A 21,459-nucleotide genomic window follows, 5' to 3' on the forward strand; every position below is an offset into this window, starting at 1 on the left:
TGTGCTTGTGGTCTTCCAGGAGCCTTGCAAGGTCTTTGAGAGCAAGCCCCCAAAAGTGTCAGCATGTGCTCAGCACCAGAAATGAGAAAGTAGCAGTAACCAGGGCCAGGCTCTCACCGAGCACAGCTGGAAACCCCAGCCCATTTGGTGACAGAGGGATGTCAGCCCAAACCAGGACTCGCCGAACCACAGGACATGAACCTTGAGCTGCCCCAGGGCTGGAGACTGCTGCAGCTTCAGGGTTCTAAGATGTGCAAGCCACTGCACATGGTGGGGGGAGCAGGCGGGGGTGTGTGGGGAAAGGAAAGCACGAAAAGGCTGCAGCAGCCCTTGGCCACAGCTAGGCAGAGGGCAGCTTCTCCCAGCTGGATGCCTTTCTTTCCTTCCCACCTCAGCCACTAGCCAAGATATTTCAAAAGCTCTGGGAGGTCCCTGGGAGGACTTGAAGAGTGCCCAAAGCCTTGTTAAAAGTTTGGTTCACTTAAAGCCCCTATGCATCCACCACCCCAGCTTGGGTCCCTGGAAATTACCCCTCCCGTCCCTGCCCACATCCTTCCAACATCGCTCCAAACCACTGTTTCCCTACAGAAAACAGGGGCTGGTGTCAGTCCCTTCAGCCACAGACACGGCAGGAGCTAGTTAAAGTGATACTATAGCCCAGTGTCCCCAAGACACATCCCTTTCCTTGCACACACACACACACTCACACTGGTGAGGCAGATTGCCCGGCCATTCTTGGCTCTCCCTGCTTGCCCAGGGAAGTTGACTGGGAATGCAGACTGTGGGAGGAAATGACAATGTTCATTGTTTGGATTAAATATTTTTCTTGGCCCTCTCTCTGTTGCAGTGTGTCTTTTTTTTTTTTTTATTTCTTCTCTCCCCCTCAACACCCCAAGCACATTCACTTTCCCTCTCTCCTTCCTGAGGCTCTCCGGCACGCAAGGAGGAAATCAGCTCTGAAAAACACAGAGAGGGACAGAGAGGGAACAGGGCTGGCTTCTGCTCAAAAAGCTTTTTGGGATGCCTCACTGCCCTCAGCCACTCCAAGCAGCAAGCGAGCTCTACCTGGCCCATCACAGTGAGGGAGGCAGGGTGAGCACTGCTCAGAGGAAGAGAGCTCTAGAAATTTGGCAAGCGGCACCTGGGACCAACTGGCCTGAAGAAGAGAAAAGAGAAACAAATTCCTATAGACCTAGTGCTCCATCCACCATTTTTGTGTCTCCCAGTTTCTGTCTCCTGAGCTGTCCCTCTGCTCCTTTTGAACGATGGCAGCTGTCCCTTGGAGCCACATGCCTGTAGGACGGCTTACTTGGAGACATCGTGGACCTGCCCCGTCACCTCAGACACAGCCAGAAAGCAAAATGGAGAAATGCCAATTGTTTCTGAGCTTACTGGTGTCCCTGAGCCACTCACTCATCAGCTCAGCGTGCAGACCGCTTTCATCACATCTCAGGTCTTCAGGAACATCTGCTCCAGCTCCAACATCCTTCTCCCCAGGCCTCACTAAGAAAACAGAGGTTTGTTGCTTGAGAAAGTACTCCATATACTCGAAGGAATGTTTCAAGGAAGAGGTGACAGACTGCAAGGCGGCATCCTGCTGTCTGGTTTCAGCCTATGTGCCATCACTTGTACTGCCACACCCCAGGCAAGCAACAGCCCAGCTCCCAGCAGTCTTGGTATGCAGCTCTAGGTGTTCTTCAGGACAAAGGGGGTCCCTTGGACATGGCTTTCCTGCAAACACCTGGGCCCCGTTTGAATCAATCTGGATTGAATTTGGACAGGATCAGTGTCTGAAGGGGGTTGGAGAGCACAGAGGTTAGACTGCTGCTTGGTCTCCAGCCTGAATGCTGCTGTAGATGACCATACTGGGAGAGCAGGTCTTTGCCGTCATGGTGTCTGAAAGCACTTCTGTGTCCCAGGCCAGGATTTGGCTTGGACACACTTCTGCTGCAGAAGTGAGTATGTATGTGACACTTTGGGCTACTGAATGGGGATGCATTTCTTCATCCGTGTCCTGCTCTGTGGCTTGCTCCTCAGGGACCCCATGTCTCAGCAGACAGTGACCTGGAAAGCGCTTTGCACAGTCCACAGGGACAAGAGTGAAGAAAGGGATGGAAAGCTGGTGTAGATGAACACCACATCAGAGCAGGTCTTTGTTTCCATAAAAGCATCTGTGTCCATGATGTATTCATGGTGGGGTCCTTAGCCTTGTCCTTTTTACACCCTGATCTCAGTGCTGACAGGAGAAGAAAAACAGAAGCAGGAAAGAACAAGTGAAGGGAAGCAGAGGAAGATGCTGTGTGTCGATAGTGCTCCTGGCAAGCATGATGGGTCTCCTGCGCTCACCATCCCCAGGGCTGCTGCTGCACACATGAGAGAAGCCAGGACTTTCCAGGCCACGAGCACCAGCCTGCAATCCTGCCCTCAGCAGCTCGCCTGCTGCCATGGATTAGATCTTCTGCCAAGCTGTTTGTGCAAAATATGTTGCAGGATAGAACGGGTTATGGAAAACAAGCCCTGAAAACCACAAGGGCCTCCTGACCCACTTGTATCTGGTTTCTGCCAAGTTCTTGTTACAGATCTTAAACAGAAAGAAAAACAATGTACGAGGGATGAAGGAGCTGAAGGAGAATGAATATTCGTGTTGGAAGAGCAGTTGGCTGGGCTACACTTGGGGGTGTTTGTTTATTATTAGAAGCGACTCATTGATTTTTATTTCAGTGGGTGCTTTCAGTGGCTTGCCACTCCCTCTGTGTCACCAGCTGCATGACTGTGACCGCTGGGAGAGGGGAAAGCGGAACGTGGACAGGGATGGAGGGATAGCACCTGAGCTGGAGAGGGCAGAGAAATAGCCGTAGGTCACAGCATCCCAAGCGCAGGCCAGCCTGCACAATGCGACTTGGGGGAACTGAGGCTGCTTCCACCTCTTTGGGTCTCCACCAGCACTGATAGTGTGCCTGGGTGCTGTGGTCCTACCTGTGCCAAAAGGCCCCCATTTTTCAGGGCTCTGTAAGCCTGTGCCTGTAGGCAGAAGATCTGCACCTGTCCCCTGTCCTTGCACCATGCTGCTGTATGATCATTTTATTTCCCTCTGCTTTGTCTCTTAAGAAAATGATGTTTCTGTAATCACACTCTACATGTGTGCAGGGGACAGAGATGATCTCACAGTTTAGGAAAAGTATGCCTCAACTGAGATTTTTGGAAGAGGAATAGGTTTCTTTGGGCTCATCCCCTGGAAGGCTTTATCCCATGCTAAGCAGCCCACGCTGCTCATGCCAAGAGCAGTATGAACATGTACCTAGCAGGTACGTAGAGAGCTCCCATCTTGCCTTCCACCTCCCCAGCATGAAGGGCTTTGCCTTCACCAGTCAGGGGCTGGGTCTGATCCAGAAGTGACCACTACCTGCAGTCCACGCTCCTCATACTCCCCCACTGTCCACACTTGCTGCATTAAGCATGGTGGAAGGTATAGCCCTGCCTAGTCCTTTCAGTATCTGTTTGTAGCCCTGATGTCCACTACTTTATTTAATCTCTTTTTTAACTTAAAGCTGCTACTCACCCCTGCAGCCTCACGTGGCAGCCACTTTCAGAGTCCAGTGCTCACTGTGTCCAAAGCACTTTCCTCCACCTGTTTGAAACAAACCCCTTGCCAGTCTCAGTGAGTGCTCTCCAGTTCTGCATCCATCTTACCCTGCACCTCTGTGACTTGGCAAACCTCCAGCACTCTTCTGCTCTCCAAACTGAAGAGTCCCCGATGTTTTAGGGTCTCCTTGAAGGGCAGCTGTGGCATCCCCTTAATCATTTTGATTGCTTTTTCCAACTCCACTGCATCCTCTTGAGATGTGGAGGCCAACATGTCATGTACTATCCAAAAGTTGAATGTACCAGAATCTAGGGCAACTCATCGAGTCGAGTTTGGTCACCTGGATCACAAAGGCTTCAGACTTTGGCAAGACTCCTGAAGGAATAGCAGTCACGCTGTCTGCCTCTTGCCTGCTTGCAAGAGCAGCAGTCACATTCAGTAGGATCCTCTTTGCATTTTCAAAGCCAGACAGCAGACAGAGGAAGAGTGCAGGCTGAATAAAGGGGTCATGAAATGCTCCCACAGGGAAAAGAGATGCGAGACTGGTGATGTGAGCATCATGAGAGACTGACTAAATTCCGGCCATGCTGTGATACCTAGGTGCTCTAGAGAGTCTCCCTGGAGAAGCTGGGGTGCCTCTAGTCCTTATTGCCTTAAGCCCCAGGAGAGCAGAGTATCTCTTTCCCAGAGCGGAGCATCCCACCAGCATCATGTTTCTGCCTGGTTTCCTGTGCTGAGCTTTGCCATGGTACAAAATCAGAGTGCACCCAGGTCTGGGAGGAGGGACAATCAAGGGCCCCCAGCCCCACTGACAGTGAGGAGCACAGGCAGCTGCCTGCAGCTGGACTCCAGCTGCACCGCTTTGCCTGGGGAGCGAGTCGCACCCTGTCTCCCGTCACATTAAAGCACAGCAGAACCCTGATTTTAGATGAGGCTTCCCGCTGTCCTTATTGCATATGACTTCAAAGGGGTTAATTCTAGCTGACAAATGCTGGACACAAGCCACATACGTGCTGAGTGAGGGGTTTGTGCATGCTGGTGTGAAGAGCCAAGGATCCATCGGGGTCCTTGACTACCTGTTGGATTGAGAGACTCAAGAACAACTTGCAACCACAAACATGCTTCAATCCCTATCTCATAATTTCCATTGTAATATCTCAGGAAAATCACAAAACAGGCAACGAATTAGTGTTTTACGATCGTGATAACATGACCAGCAGCACGCACAAGGGCAGTGAGACCTTGTCCTCATGCAGGGAAGACCTGAGAAATTCCTAGCAGCTCATGCTCACAACAGCTTTCTGGTACGGCCCATCTTCACCCAGGGTGTGAGGCAGAGACCTCAAGCCAAGTCTCTGCATGTTCCTCCAGCGTGCAGGCGGGGCTGCTCAGAGCAAAGCACAGCAGAGCCAACCGCAACCAGAGAGACACCGAGTTGTATCAGGAGGGAATTACTACCCTACAAGGCAGACCACAGCTGTAGTAGCTCTTGTCCAGCTCCTACCACACCAGTATGAAGCTCTGCCTCCCTGTGGTCTGTCCAAAGCAGGCTCTTTTAAATCCCTTGCAATTAACCCTTTGCTACCTGCATGCAATAATGAAACAGAGCTGGAGGTGGGGGCAAGGTCAGCATGTTGCACAATGTATAGGCTGCCCAGAAGAGCCTGCCCACGTTCACTCTGATCACTGCAAGAGCAGCTTGCCTTCCTCTGAGTGTATTTGAGCAGGACAGCGATGGTTACTCCATCCTGTGAGTAACACTGGGTAAACATGATGATGATAAAATAATCGAACTTTTTCACCTAAACCACAGCCACAGTGTGAACCACAGAGCCCCTGTGGTGGGAGATAGTGGGGTGCAGAGCTAGTGAGTTGCACGGACTAGGAGATGCTTTATAGCACCTACACTCATGCATGGACTATTTTGCACCATGGCAGGAATAATCCAAGGGAGCAACCTGGATCACTGTACATGCTGTCTTCTCTGAAGTCAACAGCCTCACTTGCTCTTGGGCACAGGAGGAGGATAGCTGAGAGGTGGCCACCTCAGGATGGCTTAGGAGGACCTGCCCCAGATGCTGCAAACACCTCCCTCACAGCAGCTGAGCACACCACCAGGACCATGACAGCCTTCTCCCAAACCACAGTAGGGAGGAGGGGTTTCTGTCCTCCTCCACTCCCCTGTCCACTCAGCCCCAAACCCCCTCCTCTCTCCCCCCACCTCCCCCATGCTGCCATCTGTTTTTCCACTGATGGCAGGGGAGGAGATGTTCTGCTGGCCCTCAAGAGGCAAAGCACACTCGGTGCTAACTTGTATTCCTGACGGGCTCCTGGAAAGGTTTGCATCCCTCCCTCTCTCCATCCCTCCCTCGCCCGCTGAACTACGTGCCTCCCTGCTCCAGGGATGAGGAACTTGGCAAGGTACAGTGAGAGATCGGGAGGCAGACGGACGACTAGATTAATGGAAAGAGAAGGGAGGTGGGGAGAGGAGTGAGAGGGATGAGCAGGCAGGCTGATCCGCTGCCAGTATACGATAAAGATGAGCGAGAATCCCTCTAACACCATTACGTGGTGACCTGAACTTTCCAATGCGAGGCAAGGGTCCAGCTGGGGCTGGGAAGGTTGAGGCTTGGCTACTGCCGCCATGCCCCGGCCTGAAGTGCCTCCACCAGGGAGAAACAGTACGAGCAGCCAGGTGGCCTGGATTTCTCTTATGTAGGGTTGTTCTCCTCACTGAGGCATCCAGATGAGAAAGCTGCTTCATTTAACACTGGCTCAGCAGTCAGTGGACAGACAACGGCATCTCCGAGGGGCTACTCAGACCTGACGTGACCTGGACAGTCCACTGGAACAGCATGTCACTGCCCAATGGAGAGCAGAGGCTGGGCTCCTAAAGGAGGTGCTTCCGGTGAGGCATTACTGTGAAATGAGGAGTAACCTGGGACTAAGATGTCCCACGGACATGGAAAGTCAAGCTGAACCATGTCAGACCCAGCAGGGGCTATGTTCTGCAGGGGCAGAACATTTCTTGTGCAGACAAATGAAGGGGAGAACATGAAAAGGAGATGGGGGTGGGGGGCACCACACAGCAAGGACAGATTACACATTATATTCCACCTCTACCCAACTCTTGCTGTCTGATGTCCCCACATCCCACAAGAGATTGGGTCCCAAGTGAAATGGCCTCTGAGAACTGCAGTGCTTTTGGTCACAAGGACAGAAGCAGGAGAAGAATAGGAATGAGGATGGAAGCCAGCACAGATGAAGCAGAAACAACATTCAGGGCATTTTCTGTGCTCAAACGGGGGAACTGGTAACACCTTCCTTCTTCCCATTGCTGAGCAGCAGCTCCCAGAGCAATACTTTGAATGAGACACTTTTGGTTAAAAGTTATTCTTTATGGCAAGACGATGACTACTATAAAACAGATGTGAAAAAAAGTTATCTAGGAAGACTTGGCTTATCAGTCCAACCTTAACAACCTGCAGCATTGTAGAAGAAAACCCAATGAAAAGAATAATGAAAGACATGTGAGAAGTGAGGAGGAGGAGAACAGGGAGGAGGCAGCTGTGAGCTGTATCAAAAAAGAGAACATCAGAGTGAAAGAAACTATCTGAGGATGAATCTTCATTAGTATTACAGTGAGTGACTGTGACCTTAAAAATAGGCCTGTGATGATGAAACTAATGAGGAAGAAGGCATTGTTCCACAGAGGAGGATCAGGATATCTGACAAATAGTTAGATGACCCAAAGAACTAGAGAGAGAAACAGGATGACATTCACTTGTATAAAATTGAAGGGTGAGCTCTTGTACTGATGGTAAAACATCTGCTGTTAGCTTGGAGCTCATCAGTTGGAAACAAAGGAGGTAGAGAAAGATCTGGGCGTACTTGCTGACCTCAGGATATCTCTGAGCTGCCAGACAGATGCAACTGCAGAAATAACAGATATAGTCCTGGGTCCTATCAAAAGAGACATTTCTAGTACAAGGAAGCTTTGTGCAGGGCTTTGGTGAGACCTCAGCTGGAAGAGTATGTACTGCTTGGTCATTCCTGATGAAAGATTAATTGAAAGCAGAAAAGGCATTAAAAAGTCTACAAGGGCAATGAAGAGCATGGAGTCTCCATATTTTGGTAGGACACTGCAAGATTTTGGCTTGCTTAACTTCCTGTATGCTAAAACTGCTGTCTAGGATTTCTTTCTAAGAGTAAAAGGGGATGACAAGAATCCAGGAACAGAAAGAGGTAATGTTGGCTGTGAGCATGTCTAGGTAGCAATGAGAAGACAGTGACTGTTACTGTGAGATGCTGGGACTTCAGGTAGCTGGACCCTATCTCTCTCTCACACATGCACACACGCACACACACAAATAAGCTGGCATTTTTCATCATTCCCTATGGGATCTCTTGCTGAAGACACAGACACAAGGTGAAGCGCAGGAACCATAGAAAAGGAAAGGCTGGGGTCGGTCTGGTGTACCTTACCTCATGCCTGTGTCAGCTTTCTCTCACCTGAGCTGCACAGGAAGGGAAGAAGGAGCACCTCATACCCCATTTGTTTCTTTTTTGGAAGGACCAACTCCCAGAGAGCACAAGGAGCAGTTCTCCCTTGCTAGCAGGAGAACCGCAGAGAGGATCACCACAACCATCTGGACTGCTCTTCCACATAAGCCCATCCTACTTCAAATATATTGCCCCAGAGCTGAGCTAAAAGATGTGGGTTAGAAAGACCTGGAGCTCCCAAAACACTGGAGGATCCATTGCTAAGCTCTGGTACTCAACCATCAAACACCTCTCTAGCACACAGCACATCATTGCCCTTGCAGCCCATGTCTTGCAGTAGAGACGCACAACACAGCCACTGAGTTTGGGAAATAACTGCTGCACCTTCTGTTGACCATAACATTTCCTTCCTGGGGACGTGCCCCCTGCAACATCACCCTCTCTCCCACAGTTCAGTTGACAAAGAGCTGAGCTAGGCAGAATCGGTGAGCAAAAGCGATCATCTGCATTGAAATGAGCACATAAAAAAAATATCAGCAAACCCCAAAGCTATTTTTGGTGTGCAGGCTTCATTTACATTTTTCTTTTTGGTAAAAATCCAAAATTTTCACATACAACATTCCAAAATACACCCCCCGTTTTCCTTTTATCCTCAATCATAATAACAACTAGTGCTTGACAAAGACTGCCTATTTTTAATTTCCTTTGTGAACTGACTCCAGGCTGCCTATGATTTTCTCCTGCCTGGTCATTATTCAAAATGAAATGAGTGGCTAACCAATTTCTGCAAGGAATTCTTTGTCTGCAGATTCTTCAGGAGCGGTTTGTTTTGCATATACGAGGCTGGAAATCCTAGTTGTTTTGGTTGGACGCGTGAGTCACGCAGGGCTTTTCTGGATCCGCGTTACTCTAGAACTGTGGTTCTGGTTAAGGAAATATTCAGGCTTGGAGTCAGCACGGGCTTTTTGGGGATACCCCTTGCCAGTGAAATCCTTTTGCTAGAACATTCTTCCCAGGCTGGCCGAGAAGAAGCAGGCAAGGAAGGAAGTGGGTTATTCTGCAGCTCTTGTTCCCCAGTATCGCCCTGGCTGCGGGGGACCATACCCAAGGATGCTTGCTCTGGTCTTTCTGCTCAGCCAGCAAGCCCTGGCCCAGCTCGGAGCAAACATGAAGTCAAAGCCATCCAGCTTTGTGCTGGAGCCTTCATTGCCAGGAGCTCTCCTGCAAGGAGCAGGCAGCTCGTGCTGGGGGCAGGGGGGCTTACCTCGCATGACTGGATGCAGTGAATGACGGAGGGGTCTGGATACCATCGCAGCCTGCCTGTGCACACAATATGCTGAGGAGGGAAGGAGAAAAGAGCAGTTAGGCAAGGTGGCAGAGGGAGGGCAACAGTCACCAATGCTTTTTGGAGGTAGAGGGTCTTCCACAAACCTGCATTGCTCGTCATGGTGCAGAACAGCAGTGGCACCCCCAGGACCCTCCCTGCACCTCTGCCCAGTGGGAAACCCCTTGAAGCCCATCAAACCCAAGGCAGCTGCACCTGGTTCACCCACAAACCAGGGTACATTGTTCAAAGCAGAAGCTAGACAGACATGTGTGTGTCTATATGTAGACTTATATAGATACACAACTGAGAGAGGACAAAGGGAGATGGCAGGGACCACCAGAGAAGTGGGGCTTGGCTGGCAGTACCACCTCATGGTGGCTGACTTGGCCACAAGCTGCTGCTGGGAGGAAGCCACCCAGTGCCATGACAGGCTGAGTCTGCCATCACCTCTCTGTGTGATGTTGGATTCACCAGCTTCTTGCTCGGGATGGGGGCCTCAGCTGGTCATCACTCGGTGCCTGCATCAATTTGCTTATTGACCCCTGCTCAGGCTCCGAGAACTAGGTCCCGGGAGGACTCACCTCCCCAGACCTGGCCTGAAGCAGATACACCAGACTCATGTTCACTCATGGGGCTGAGGTTATTGTTGGTATTTACGAGGCACGAACTCAGCTGTTGCAGCCAACTGGACACAAGAGCAAGATGCAAAGGGCTCAGTTTCATTGTGCTGGAACGCGTTGTCCCGCTCATTCAGCAGGGGTTTGTGGGGAGCACTCATGATTATACAGGGGGAAGAAAAGCCCCACCGCACATGCGATTTCCTCCTTGTAAAGCTCAGGCAGACTTTGAAATCTGAGGCCCCATAAAATGATGGTTGGCCCGTGAAAGTGTCCTAGGATGCCCTTCACAGCGTGGGAGCTGCACAGAGGGGCAGCTTATATGTTTTCTCCTAGCCTCCCATTTGAAATGCACAGCAGCAGGCAGACTGGCTCCAGCATTCCCATGTGGCACAGCAGCTGGGGATAGGGCAGCTCTGCCCACGCTGACCTGCTGCAGGTCCTTCTGCTGCATGTTCGGTCAAGACCGTGATGGGGCTGGGGCAGGATGAGGTCCTGGCCATCCTTAGCCAATGCAGGGAAGGCAGACCTGGAGGGAGCTGCCATCAGATGGGGCAGAGGCTGGGGGTGCTGGCTGAGCTAGCCAATTCCTGCTCAGCCCAGAGGAGGTTTGCATCCTAAACCTACTGGGGTGTTTCATATGTGGTTGTTGTTCAACTTGAATGGCATTTTAGCATACTCGTATTAGTATATTTGTATTCCTGGCTGGGAAATAAGGGCAGAGGGACAAACCTGCTCGTCTGTGGGATGCAATGAATCAGAGCTGAAAGCAAAACAGGACCGTGCCCTCCTCGAGCGGCCTCTGCAGCTCCCTGCGTGGTTTGCCCCATCCTCTCCATCACCTCAGGATCACGGCAGCTCCCAGGAATGGCAAGCTGTTGGAGGCTTGGAGGAGCAAAGCGGGGAGCAGAGGCAGGAGCCAGGGCAGAGAGGAAAACAAGACGGTCCAGGGAGAGAGCTCCTGGCAAAGGGGACCGCTGTTTCTTAAAATAACACCTCCCCTCCCTCCTCCTCCTCTCTGCAAAATGCCTCCCTTGCACGAGAGCCCACAGCAGCAGCGAAAGGGAAGCCGAACGCCACTGCCTGAACGGGCCAAGCCATCCAATCCCTCAAAGGCAAGGACTCCTTCCAAGGCTCGTGCTTAACCATCCCACACGCCCTGGCCATCCTCAACCCCCGGCAGTGATCTGTCATGGGTCTGATTCAAGGCGACGTACAGTAGTATCCTCAAGCATGATGCTGGGCCTCCTGTGGGTTCCCAGGAGGAGGGGAAAGCATTTAGATGGGAGCACTGGCTCCTGGGAAGATTGTTTGCTTTTCTTTGTTCCACCTCCTTCCTTATGCATCTCATTTTTATTTTAAGAAATATTCCCCCGACGGAGCTGCTTTTTGGGAAAGTCGTGCTGTGAGGATCCAAACTATTTGAGGACCCAAACTATTTGAGCTATTTGAGCTGTTTTGCCTACAAAATGAGTAAGAGATGGGGAGGAAAAGGCTCCCCTGTTCCAGCAGCAGAGGCAACCAGCCAGCCAGCGGATCCTGGCAGCCTGAGACACCTTTCAGCTGACAGTGCCCTGCCTCCTCCCTGGCAGGGAGATGCCTGCCTGGGGTTGCATCTCTGCTGGCAGGTAATCGGGGACCCAGGCTCACACTGTGCCAGGGGCGGCTTTTACTCTCCCAGCCCACTGGCTGACTAACAGCAGCTTAGCAGGTTTAGGCATGCGGCATGTCCTGAAAAATCAGTGAAATTCCTGCACTTAACTTAATTCATTGTGGTATCCTGCAAGTCTTTGAAAGCTGGCTTGGGAGCTGATAACTTATGCTGAACTTTGGTATGTGAGAGCAGGAGGCTATTCAGTAGCATCCACAAGGGAGGGAAGAGGGGAAAGAAGTGGTGGGAGGAAGGAGGACCTTGGCACTGGAACCTGGTTATAGGGAGCAGCAGGTACCTCGAGAGCTTGCAGCCTGGGCAGCTCCTTGGAGAGGCCCAGCCAGCCATGAGCTCACTTATGGTGCTTATCTTTCCAAGTCTTACCATTCTTCACCCAAGGCAAAGAGACTTTGGTTAAGAAACACCAGGTAGAGAAGAGGGGGCTCCCATCTATGCTGCTAGTGACCCCCCTGCTAGAGGAATCCACCTTCCCATTTACCTGGACTCTGGTGGGCTGCAGACGGTGATCCATAGTCTCAGCAGTTACGTTTTCAGGCAGGATGACAGGGTCACTGGGAGGTATAATACAGGAAGGTATGCACACAGCACCTGCAGGAGGACAGAGAGCCTTGAGGACTTCATCGGGAACCAGGCAATGATGTTTTACAGGAGGGCACCAGACCCAGACGTGTAGGCTCCTCACTAAGGGTAGAGGTGGACATAGAGGAGACCCTTTTCCTCCCAACCTGGGATGACAATTCCTTCCCCAAATACTGAATTATGCAACAGCCTACAGCAGTTGTGGCCAATTCCCTTCTCTCAGATGAGAGGAAAATTGAACGTGCCTGAAGACATAGATTCAAGCCCTGAGGGCAGGACATGGGACCCAGCATGAAAATAAGTCTGGCCAGATGCTATAGGATGTTTGTTGACAAGTTAGGAAGCATCTTTCATAGTTTTTCTACCACACTGAATTCCCACTGCCTTCCTATGACCCAGGAAACCACCTTGGAAAACCAGGTGGATCCCAGCCCTAACCCCAGCCTCACATCAAGTCTCTCCAAAGCTTAACCTTAGCAGACCCTGCCCTTAGACTTGCCTCAGCCTGTTTTCATTAGACCTGGATGACTGGTGTGTTTGCTTTAGAGTGATACGGGTTTGCTCAAGCATCTTGTCCAGCGGGATGCCAGATGAGATGCAACGACTGTGACTGAGCATTGCAGCTTTTCCTGAATGCACAAAAAGCGACCAAGTCAGGGAGAAAGAAATGGATGATGTGGTCCCTCATCTGGTGAAAGTGCCCTGTTACACACGATTGTCACTGTGGCTTTTATCCAGGACCTGCCACATTAACCCTGCAAATGTCAGCAGTAGTAACAAGTGGAGAGACCTTGGGGGGGATGGAGGGCTAGAGATTAGGAAAACTACTGCAAAGGGCTGGGTTTGCCCTGGAGACGAGTCCCTGCTACTTCTGAAAAAAAAGAGATGCTTACACTGGAGCCAGCTTTAGCTTTAAGTCTTGCCCATGAGTACAACCAGAGCATGCACAAGGCTAAAGCCACGCTGGCTCTGTGTTTAGAAAGAGGATGGAAGAGAAAACAGGAATTTTTTTTTCATAGATTTAGTGGGGATTGGTACAAGAAGAGTCATTGTGACCTTCAGCATTCTGGGACGACTAAGTCAACATAAGGTTTGTTTTTCTGTTTAGCTTTTCTCTGCCCTCACCTATGCTGTGTCCCTGCTCGCACTTGTACTCCACGAAATTCAGCTCCAGGGGTGGCAGGCAGGTGCCCCATAAGCTCTCACACAGTTTGAACTCCTCTGTCCATAAGCCCTCCTTGGTGCAGATGATGGGAACCTGCAAAGCAGAGGGAGAGCAGCCGGCGTTACTACTGGTAGGGCAAGGCTCACCCTGCCTGGCCACTGCCCAGCTCTAGGGCCGGGAGCACAATACAAGGACCCCCCTCCTGCTAGTGAGGTCCAGAGGGAAGTTCTCCAGGGCAGCTGGGTTGCAGCCATGTAGTCCAGCCTATGTATGCTTTGCACTACTGACCAGAAAGCAAATTGTTTTCCAGCTGCTCCTTGATCCCACCAGAGGGAATCAACCACACTTCTACTGACAAGACCCTTCCAGCAGCTTGGATGTGAAACCTGGGTGGAAGAGCCTGGCAGGCAGCAGCCTCCATCCCCAGGCAAGCCCTTTGGGTAGCAAGCCTGCTGCAGCAAGGTTGCCCTTCATCCCAGCAGCATTCACAGCAGCAGCCCAAACCTGCTGGAAACCCTCTACTTCTGCTTTCCCACCCTTTCACTCAAGACAAGCAGGCTTACTTAGGACCACGACTTTTTGGAAGGATCACTAGGGAGCAGAAGAATGTCCCCAGGTAGTGATGCACTCTGGGCCATGGCTGGTATGCAGCAAGAAAAGCTTTAGGTTTGCAGGGAAACTGCTGTTTGGTGGTACAAGGGCATTTAGCCAAGCTTCTGTGTGGTCCCTCTGCACAGCGAGCCCTGCTGTTCTCAGGTGCTCTGAAGCACAACGCTTGGCCAGTCTCTGCCTCTCCCCTAAGTCACTCACCTGTTGTCCCTGCGGCTCGCAGTTGAGGATGCACCGGCTGTCCAGCTCAAAGCCCTGGGTGCAGTTGTACATGCCCTCGAAGACGGGGGGGGGGGGCTCACACACCACAGGAACGCAGTGCCCCTCTTCCCACTGCCCGCTCTCCAGGCACTGGACCTTCAGGAATTTCCTGGGGAAACACAGATGCCAGACCGGGCTGCAGCACCCCAAAAAAACCCCACCTTGGCTGGACCAAGCATCCCACAGAGGCGGGAGCAGCCTAGAGACATCTCTCCTGGAGCACAACTAAGCCCCCCCGCGTGGGGCTTTCCCATGCCATCCCACCCCTTGCCATAGGCAGATCCTCCCAAAGGGACAGCCCACGCTCAACCAAGACCTTTTTCCCCTCGCTGGGGGGATCGCACTGATTTAGGAGCACTGGATACTTTTTCCTTGCACTCACCACCCCATTGCTCCCCACCTCCCACCTAAACCATTCCTCTCTGCCCCGCAGCCCCTGCGGGTCCTAGGCTGCTTTGTCCCACCGCCAGTAGCTACATACTTTGCTGGATGGAGTGAGCCTCCACCAGTAAATCCTGCTGGCCTGTGCCCAGCTACTCCTGAGGCTCCTCTTTGTACTCCAGCCAGATCTGTCAATCCCGCTCTCACCGTGGAGCTGTCATACTGCAGCAGACCAATACCATCTTGTGCTGCTAAACCAGCCCAGGCGCAAACTACTTGCCAAAAAAACAGTGAAAAAGAAAGGAAGAAAAATTCCAGGAGCAAAGTCCACCCGCTTTTCAGTCTCCTGTCCTTGGCAGCAATACAGACATCGCATCTTTTACGCAGAGGCATCAAAGCCCCACAAGGCATCGGGCTGGCTGGGGACCGCTCTCCCAGAAGAGGACATGTCATCGCAACCCCAGACTTTGACACATAGTTTTGACAGCACTGATGGGCTTTACCTGAGCCAGTGCTGATTGCTCCATCCTTAACAGGGCTTTCCACCGCCCCCCCACCCCCCCACCCCCGTGCTTCTTTACTAGACAGCCTGCTCCAGCTGCTTGCCCCTGCGCTCTCCCACCACCAGTGCCAGCAGGCAGGGCTCCAGGTGCACATTATGGAGTTTATAGCATGCTGCAGGTATGCGGAGGGTTGTTTAACTGGGTTGGAGAAACCCCTGGGGGCAGGCACTAAATTGCCCGTTGTTCTGACCCGCAGCAGACATTGAGTGAGGCCACCCAGCTGCCCCCCAACACACGGTGCAGGGTCACGCAGCCCGGAGAGGCAAGGGGACTCCATCTGCACCCCCACTGCCAGACCTGGAGCAGGAGCTGGTGGCCATCCCCATCACATTTCTGCTGGGAACTCCTGGATGGGAAATTTGAGAGCTTTTTGAAACATTCTCATCTTTTTAAGTATTTGCAGCTCTTACAGATTCCCCTTCTCCCTTCAGAAATCAGAGTTCTGTTTTTCCTAGACTGTATAAGGGAGGCAGTGGGTTCCTGCTGTGGTGAATTCAGGCTTCAGCAGGTAATGTGGAGGCAGGCAGGGGAGTGGACATGGCAGGTCCCCTGGCACAGAGCTCTGCACGGTATCTTCCCACAAGACCATGCTAGGAACACGGGCTGCCGTGGTGCGAGCATCTGAGCAGCAAGTGGTCTGGCAAAGTCATGCCAAGAGCAGTAGCCTTGAATTGACTGAAAAGAACTGCAACTACATAAGATTTTGAAAGGGTGGTGAGGAAGAGCGACTCTGGATCCTATTGTGGGCATCTGTGGTTTCAGCCCACCCCTAATCATCCACTGGGATGATGGTCACTGCCTTTTGAAGATGTCCCCATCAGACCTTGCCTCCTCCTGTGTCTGTCTGAATCATAGAATCATAGAATCATTTCGGTTGGAAAAGACCTTCAAGATCATCGAGTCCAACCATTAACCATGCCCCCTAAACCATGCCCTGGAGTACCCTGTCCACTCGCTTTTTTAATATCTCCAGGGATGGTGACTCAACCACTTCCCTGGGCAGCCCATTCCAATGTTTGACAACGCTCTCAGTAAAGAAATTTTTCCTAATATCTAATATCTCCTAATTTCCTAATATCTCACTTCCCCTAAATCTCCCTTGCCTCAATTTGAGGCCATTTCCTCTTGTCCTATCTCCAGACACCTGACAGAAGAGACCAACACCCGCCTCGCTACAACCCCCTTTCAGGTAGTTGTAGAGAGTGATAAGATCTCCCCTCAGCCTCCTCTTTTCTAGACTGAACAACCTCAGATCCCTCAGCCGCTCCTCATAAGACTTGTGCTCCAGGCCCCTCACCAGCTTGGTTGCTCTCCTCTGGACACACTCTACCAGCTCAATGTCTTTCCTGTAGTGAGGGGCCCATGCTTTGCTGTGCCCACCTTTAAAGGCAAATGGAGACAGGTGCTGTGAGGCATTTTCTGTGTTGGACATCCAGGTCCTCAAGCAGCATTTTCCCCATCTTGAATTGCCTGGCACGTAGGGTGTGATCCAGCTGTACAACTTGTAAGGGTAAATCACTGGGGGTTAAGCTGATGGCATTACAGCAATAGGAGCAAGCTGGGAGTGTGGAGAAGCATCCCAGCCACACGTTACTTCTCACTTCCCCACCAGCCACCAGAACACAACCGATGCATCCACCGCACCTCGCTGTTGCTCCTCCAAATCACAGGAGAGGCCCTCTGCCTGGGAGCCATGGGAAGACCTAGAGAGAACAGCTGAGCATGGGGAGGGCACACTGTGAGAGCTGCAGTTTGCAAGGTGCACACTGTGGTTTGCAGCCCCATCACCTTCACAGGGGCTTCTTGTCTTGATGTGGTGCTGGAGTGTTGCCAGCACGGGGCCAGCACCATGCATGGCCTCTCCCACCTTCCCCCAGACCTGCACCCTCCCCAGACATGGAAGGAGATACTGCCTTGCTCTGGAGGCTCACCCCACCACTATCATCCATGCTGGGGAACTTCAAACAGGGCTAGCCTGGGCTGACCCCAGGGTGGAAGGTGGCATGTGGACCACTGCTGCACGTATGAAGGGAGCAGTTTATATTAAGGCATGGGGAAGGGAAGGGTAAGGCTTTAAAATAAAATAAAATAAAATAAATATATATGTATAAAAACCACAACCTCATAGCAGCTTGAAATTTCCAGACCCCCCCCAACTTCTGATCTGGGTTAGAGGCATTTCTCAAGGATTAACAAGAAAGCCAGGAAAATTGGAGTCAAAGCTTCCCCCTCCAACCAGGCAAGCAGATGCCTAATGGGTAGAGGAGGCAGGAGAGACATCTGAAGCCAGCTAGGGCTGCATCTGACATGAAGGCATGAGCACTCGCCCGGCTCTGGGAGCTGAGCATGCAGGAGCCTGGCTGGGATCCAGCCATGTACTGGGGTGGCCAGCTTGGGGGGACTGGGTCCACCGTACAGGAACAGTGATAAATGAGCCTAAAGCCTCATCTCCCATAGCAGGAGACTGACAGATTCAAAAAGAACAGGAGGGAAGGAGGGAGATTTGCTGGTAAACTGAAAGAAAGCAACACCAGCTTGTAGGACCTCTGAAGCTGTGCTCCAAACAGCCTGGGAAACCTGGGCTGTAAATCTTCATCAGTGACCTTAGAGGTGGAAGTGACGCAGGAGTCTGGTTGACAGCCTGTGTTTTCTTTACCTGGCTGTTTGGCTCCCTCAGCTGCGCGGGTGTTTGCCTTTTATCTGGAAGGGGCCAGACTGGGCAGAAGCAGTCAGCACGCCACCTACCACAAACGTACAGTGTCCTGGTGCCCTGCTAAACTCTGATGCTCTGGGGTTAGGCTGTCCTGCTTTGCCTGCTGTGAACTTTCTGATGTGTTTCCAGCCCCTGGTCTGCTAACCCCTTCCAGTCCATTTTCTCCTCCACCTTCTCCTGCCTCCTCTCCCTCTTTCATGGTCTCTGTAGTGTTTGAAAGGGGAGAGGAGGTGGAGGGGGCTGACATCTCCATGGAAGCTCATCAGGCGGCTGTGCTGTGCTCCCTTGACCTCTGGTCAAAAGGCAGGCTGAGACTTTCAAAGCTTCCTGAAAAGACCTGGGTGCCCACTACTTCTTTGCTTCATTCCCTCAAGCTAGTAGAAGGGTCTTAACCCCTTACAAAGGTAGCTTTGAGATCCCCAAATGTCTTCTCTCCAAGGAATCATCCTGCATTGGGCAAGTGAAACAACCCCTTTGCAGGGTCTAACCTTTTCGGTCCCCAAACTGAGAGCATCCTCTCAGCATTAGAGTGCTCCTCTAAATGATGTCCTAGATATTCCTGTTAGAGAGCTGCTTCAGATGGCACTTCACTGTGGAAGCAACAGCAAGGACCACTGCGGGGGTGATGCTCATTTTCCCCAAAGCATCTGACCTCTGACTTTCAGGCCTTTTCAATGCTGCAGCTGTGGACGATGCCAAATATTGCTCCTTGTCAGTTCATTTCTCTCTGTGATCCAAGTGGGTGGGTTGGTGCTGCCATTGGACAGATGCTGCCCAAAACCAGAGAGCTCCCATCACAAAGCACAAGTTCCCCTTGTTAACATTATTTTGGGGTTAGATGTGAAATAGCTTGGCAGCTGGAAACCAGGCTGTTATGTGGACTCTCCAGGCATTTCCTTTAGGAAGAGTCAAAGAAGTTTTACCCTTCTCATCATCATCATCAGTCAGATGATCCTGTCAGCAGAAAGGCAGCAAATCTCTGGCAGGATCTTGATTATACAATCAACATTTCCTCAAGGATCCCTTGTTGACAAGCAGTGATTTCTGAAGGGCTTTTCCTCACCCAGGTTAACAGATAAAAGCATCTCTGAGACAATGGATTTCTTCGCCCCCTTTCACTTCCACTTATGCTACAAGAAATGAATTTCAACTAAGATTGCAGGAGCCTTCTAAGCATCATTACTGCCCCTACAGTAAAATTCACCTAACGAAACAAAAGTGAGGGATTCACATGAACATCTGTGTCCAAGAGCATCTCAGCTTGGATGGAGACAGCTGGATTCCAGCCATGGCTCAGGCCTGCATAAGGTGGGCACTGTAGCCCTACCTCACAGAGCAAAGCCCCAGAGCTTGGGTCCTCAGTTCAGCTGTAGCAGCTGCGATGTTCTACGAGGTGCATGAGAGAGAAAGGCACTGCAGAAGGCTGATCAAAAAAGCAGCTAGTCAGGAGGTGATGCTGAGCCCCGGCTGGGTTGAACTCCTGCTCGCTCATATTACAGCTTAACTGTCCCTGTCCACAGGGGATCCAAAGCCATCCCTGAAGGAAGGTGCCTACAAGCAGCCCTTGAAGGAAGTGACCAAGCTTCTTATAACAGTGCTGTGAGAAGTTGAGTGTGTCTTTCACACAGTAGCAGAGCGAGCTGATCCCTTGGGAACCCACGGACACCCAAAGATGCCTCTATGCCTTCCCTGGAGAACAGTCGGAGCCACATAGCTGTTGGTGAGGGCAGCTAGGGGTTACCCTCCCTCCAACGTTCCCCTCTAAAAAGGCATGATCGCTAGAGCTAGAAGAATAATTCAAAGGGAGCCTGACTATATTTCCAAGGTTGAGCTAGTTAGCTGGCATGAGGAGTCCTCAGCGTCAGCTGTAAATCATGCCTGACTTTTGTCTAATATATAGTAACATAGTCTTGCTTTTTCATGCCCATCCACACCTGTACAACACTAAATCCTTTAGCAAGGCTGCTGCTTGCTGTGTTGATGGACAACAGGGAGACAATAGATCAAGAGCACAGTTTCCTGAACCCAGAAAGACTTCAGGAGACCCCAAAACCTGATGTCCAAATCATCAGCTGAGACCCTGCGCACCAGCACATCAGAAACCTGCACCCCACGAGCACCAGCCCCTTCCAGAGCTCGCCTCACCTTCAACAACTCACTTTCTCCAAAACTGGCCTGAACAAAGAAAGCAACCTCTCACTCTGGCAGCTCCCATCCTCCGCCTGCCAGGGCTGAAACACCAGAAAGATTTCCAGCAATCCAGCAATTGACTGGCCCACTTACTGGCTAGTAGCTGCTACTCGTTACATGTGCCAAGGGGTTTATACTCATGCTGAGTGTATACGCAGAGCTCCAGATGAGATGGTACACTGACATTTACACTTCCAAGGAAAGGCTTTTGCTTTGAATCAGGCCACTCACATAGCAGTTAATCTGCATGATAAGAAAGCAATGAATTTTCTGTTTCTGTTAATGTTTTTTTGCTTACTGTAACAGGATCATACTCTGCCATCAAAGATGTCAGATGAATTAGCAGTAATGATAATACCAAATGTGAAAATGCTATGTCAATGTGCATTGCTATGAAAATGTAAACCACTTTGCATGGTTTTCCTTGACTTGTCTCACAGGCTGTTCAGACCCATGGGGAAGTTACACACACATCAGAGGAGCCTCGGGAACTCCCAGAGGCCATCCTTTTTACCAGCAGTTGCTGCAGCATTACTGAGATGGCCTAACTTTGCAAGCTGAGTTGATCTGATTGCACGTCCAGTCCCTGAAATGCCACAGGCACGCAAGCTGCTCTACAGTTTGCAAAGCAGTCCATGTGATCGTAGCCATAATCATAATTTGCTCAGCTCCCCTTGGCCCAAGAAATGCTCCTAACACTGTGAAAAGCTGTTTACAGAAACCACTTCCTTCATTACGAGGCAAGAAATTTGGCAACTGCTTCCAAGTGCACAACCACCCTACCCCAGAGCAAAATAGAGATGAAGTCTGCATCCAATTAAAACTGGAAGGGGGCATTAAAAAATTAGCACATAATTACCTGATTTGGGCTAGCGTCAAGACTCTGGGGAGGACCTGGCTAGTGCCAGGGATTCTTTAGTGACTGTACCCAATGGGGACTTCAGCTGGAGGCATCGTAGACAAAATGCTGCTTTACCCCCCAGTGTCACGATATTGGCTGAGCACAGGGCTAGTGAATCACCAGGAATTTTTCCCCGAAGCACTGGGAAAAACCTTCTCCAATTGAAATGCGAATGCTTTAGATTAAATTTAGCCAAGATGTGCAGGGGGGAAAATGTTAACCCTGACAAAAGGCAGTCATTCATTCTTACAACTCCCAATGCCTTGATCTATGTTTTATCACTTTTCGGAAAGACAGCAGCTCCAGGAATCTTCCAGCATCTTATTACATCTAATTACCTCCACAAACACTTCTGTACATGCTTAATTTTCACCAAGTGACAACTGTGTTGAGAT

At 51.1% G+C, this 21,459-nt stretch overlaps 1 protein-coding gene across 1 annotated transcript in view; it reads right to left on the bottom strand.

Annotated features, from left to right (window-relative positions):
* Positions 1-21,459, bottom strand: part of PAPPA2 (pappalysin 2) — a 94,659-nt gene that overhangs the window by 7,263 nt on the left and 65,937 nt on the right. Inside the window, 4 exon segments of the mRNA XM_052801398.1 lie at positions 9,351-9,422; positions 12,181-12,290; positions 13,407-13,539; positions 14,257-14,425. Coding sequence (XP_052657358.1) covers positions 9,351-9,422; positions 12,181-12,290; positions 13,407-13,539; positions 14,257-14,425 — 484 coding nt within the window.

The sequence above is a fragment of the Harpia harpyja genome, chromosome 11 (assembly GCF_026419915.1).
Source record: "Harpia harpyja isolate bHarHar1 chromosome 11, bHarHar1 primary haplotype, whole genome shotgun sequence".
In the NCBI taxonomy this organism is placed as follows: domain Eukaryota; kingdom Metazoa; phylum Chordata; class Aves; order Accipitriformes; family Accipitridae; genus Harpia; species Harpia harpyja.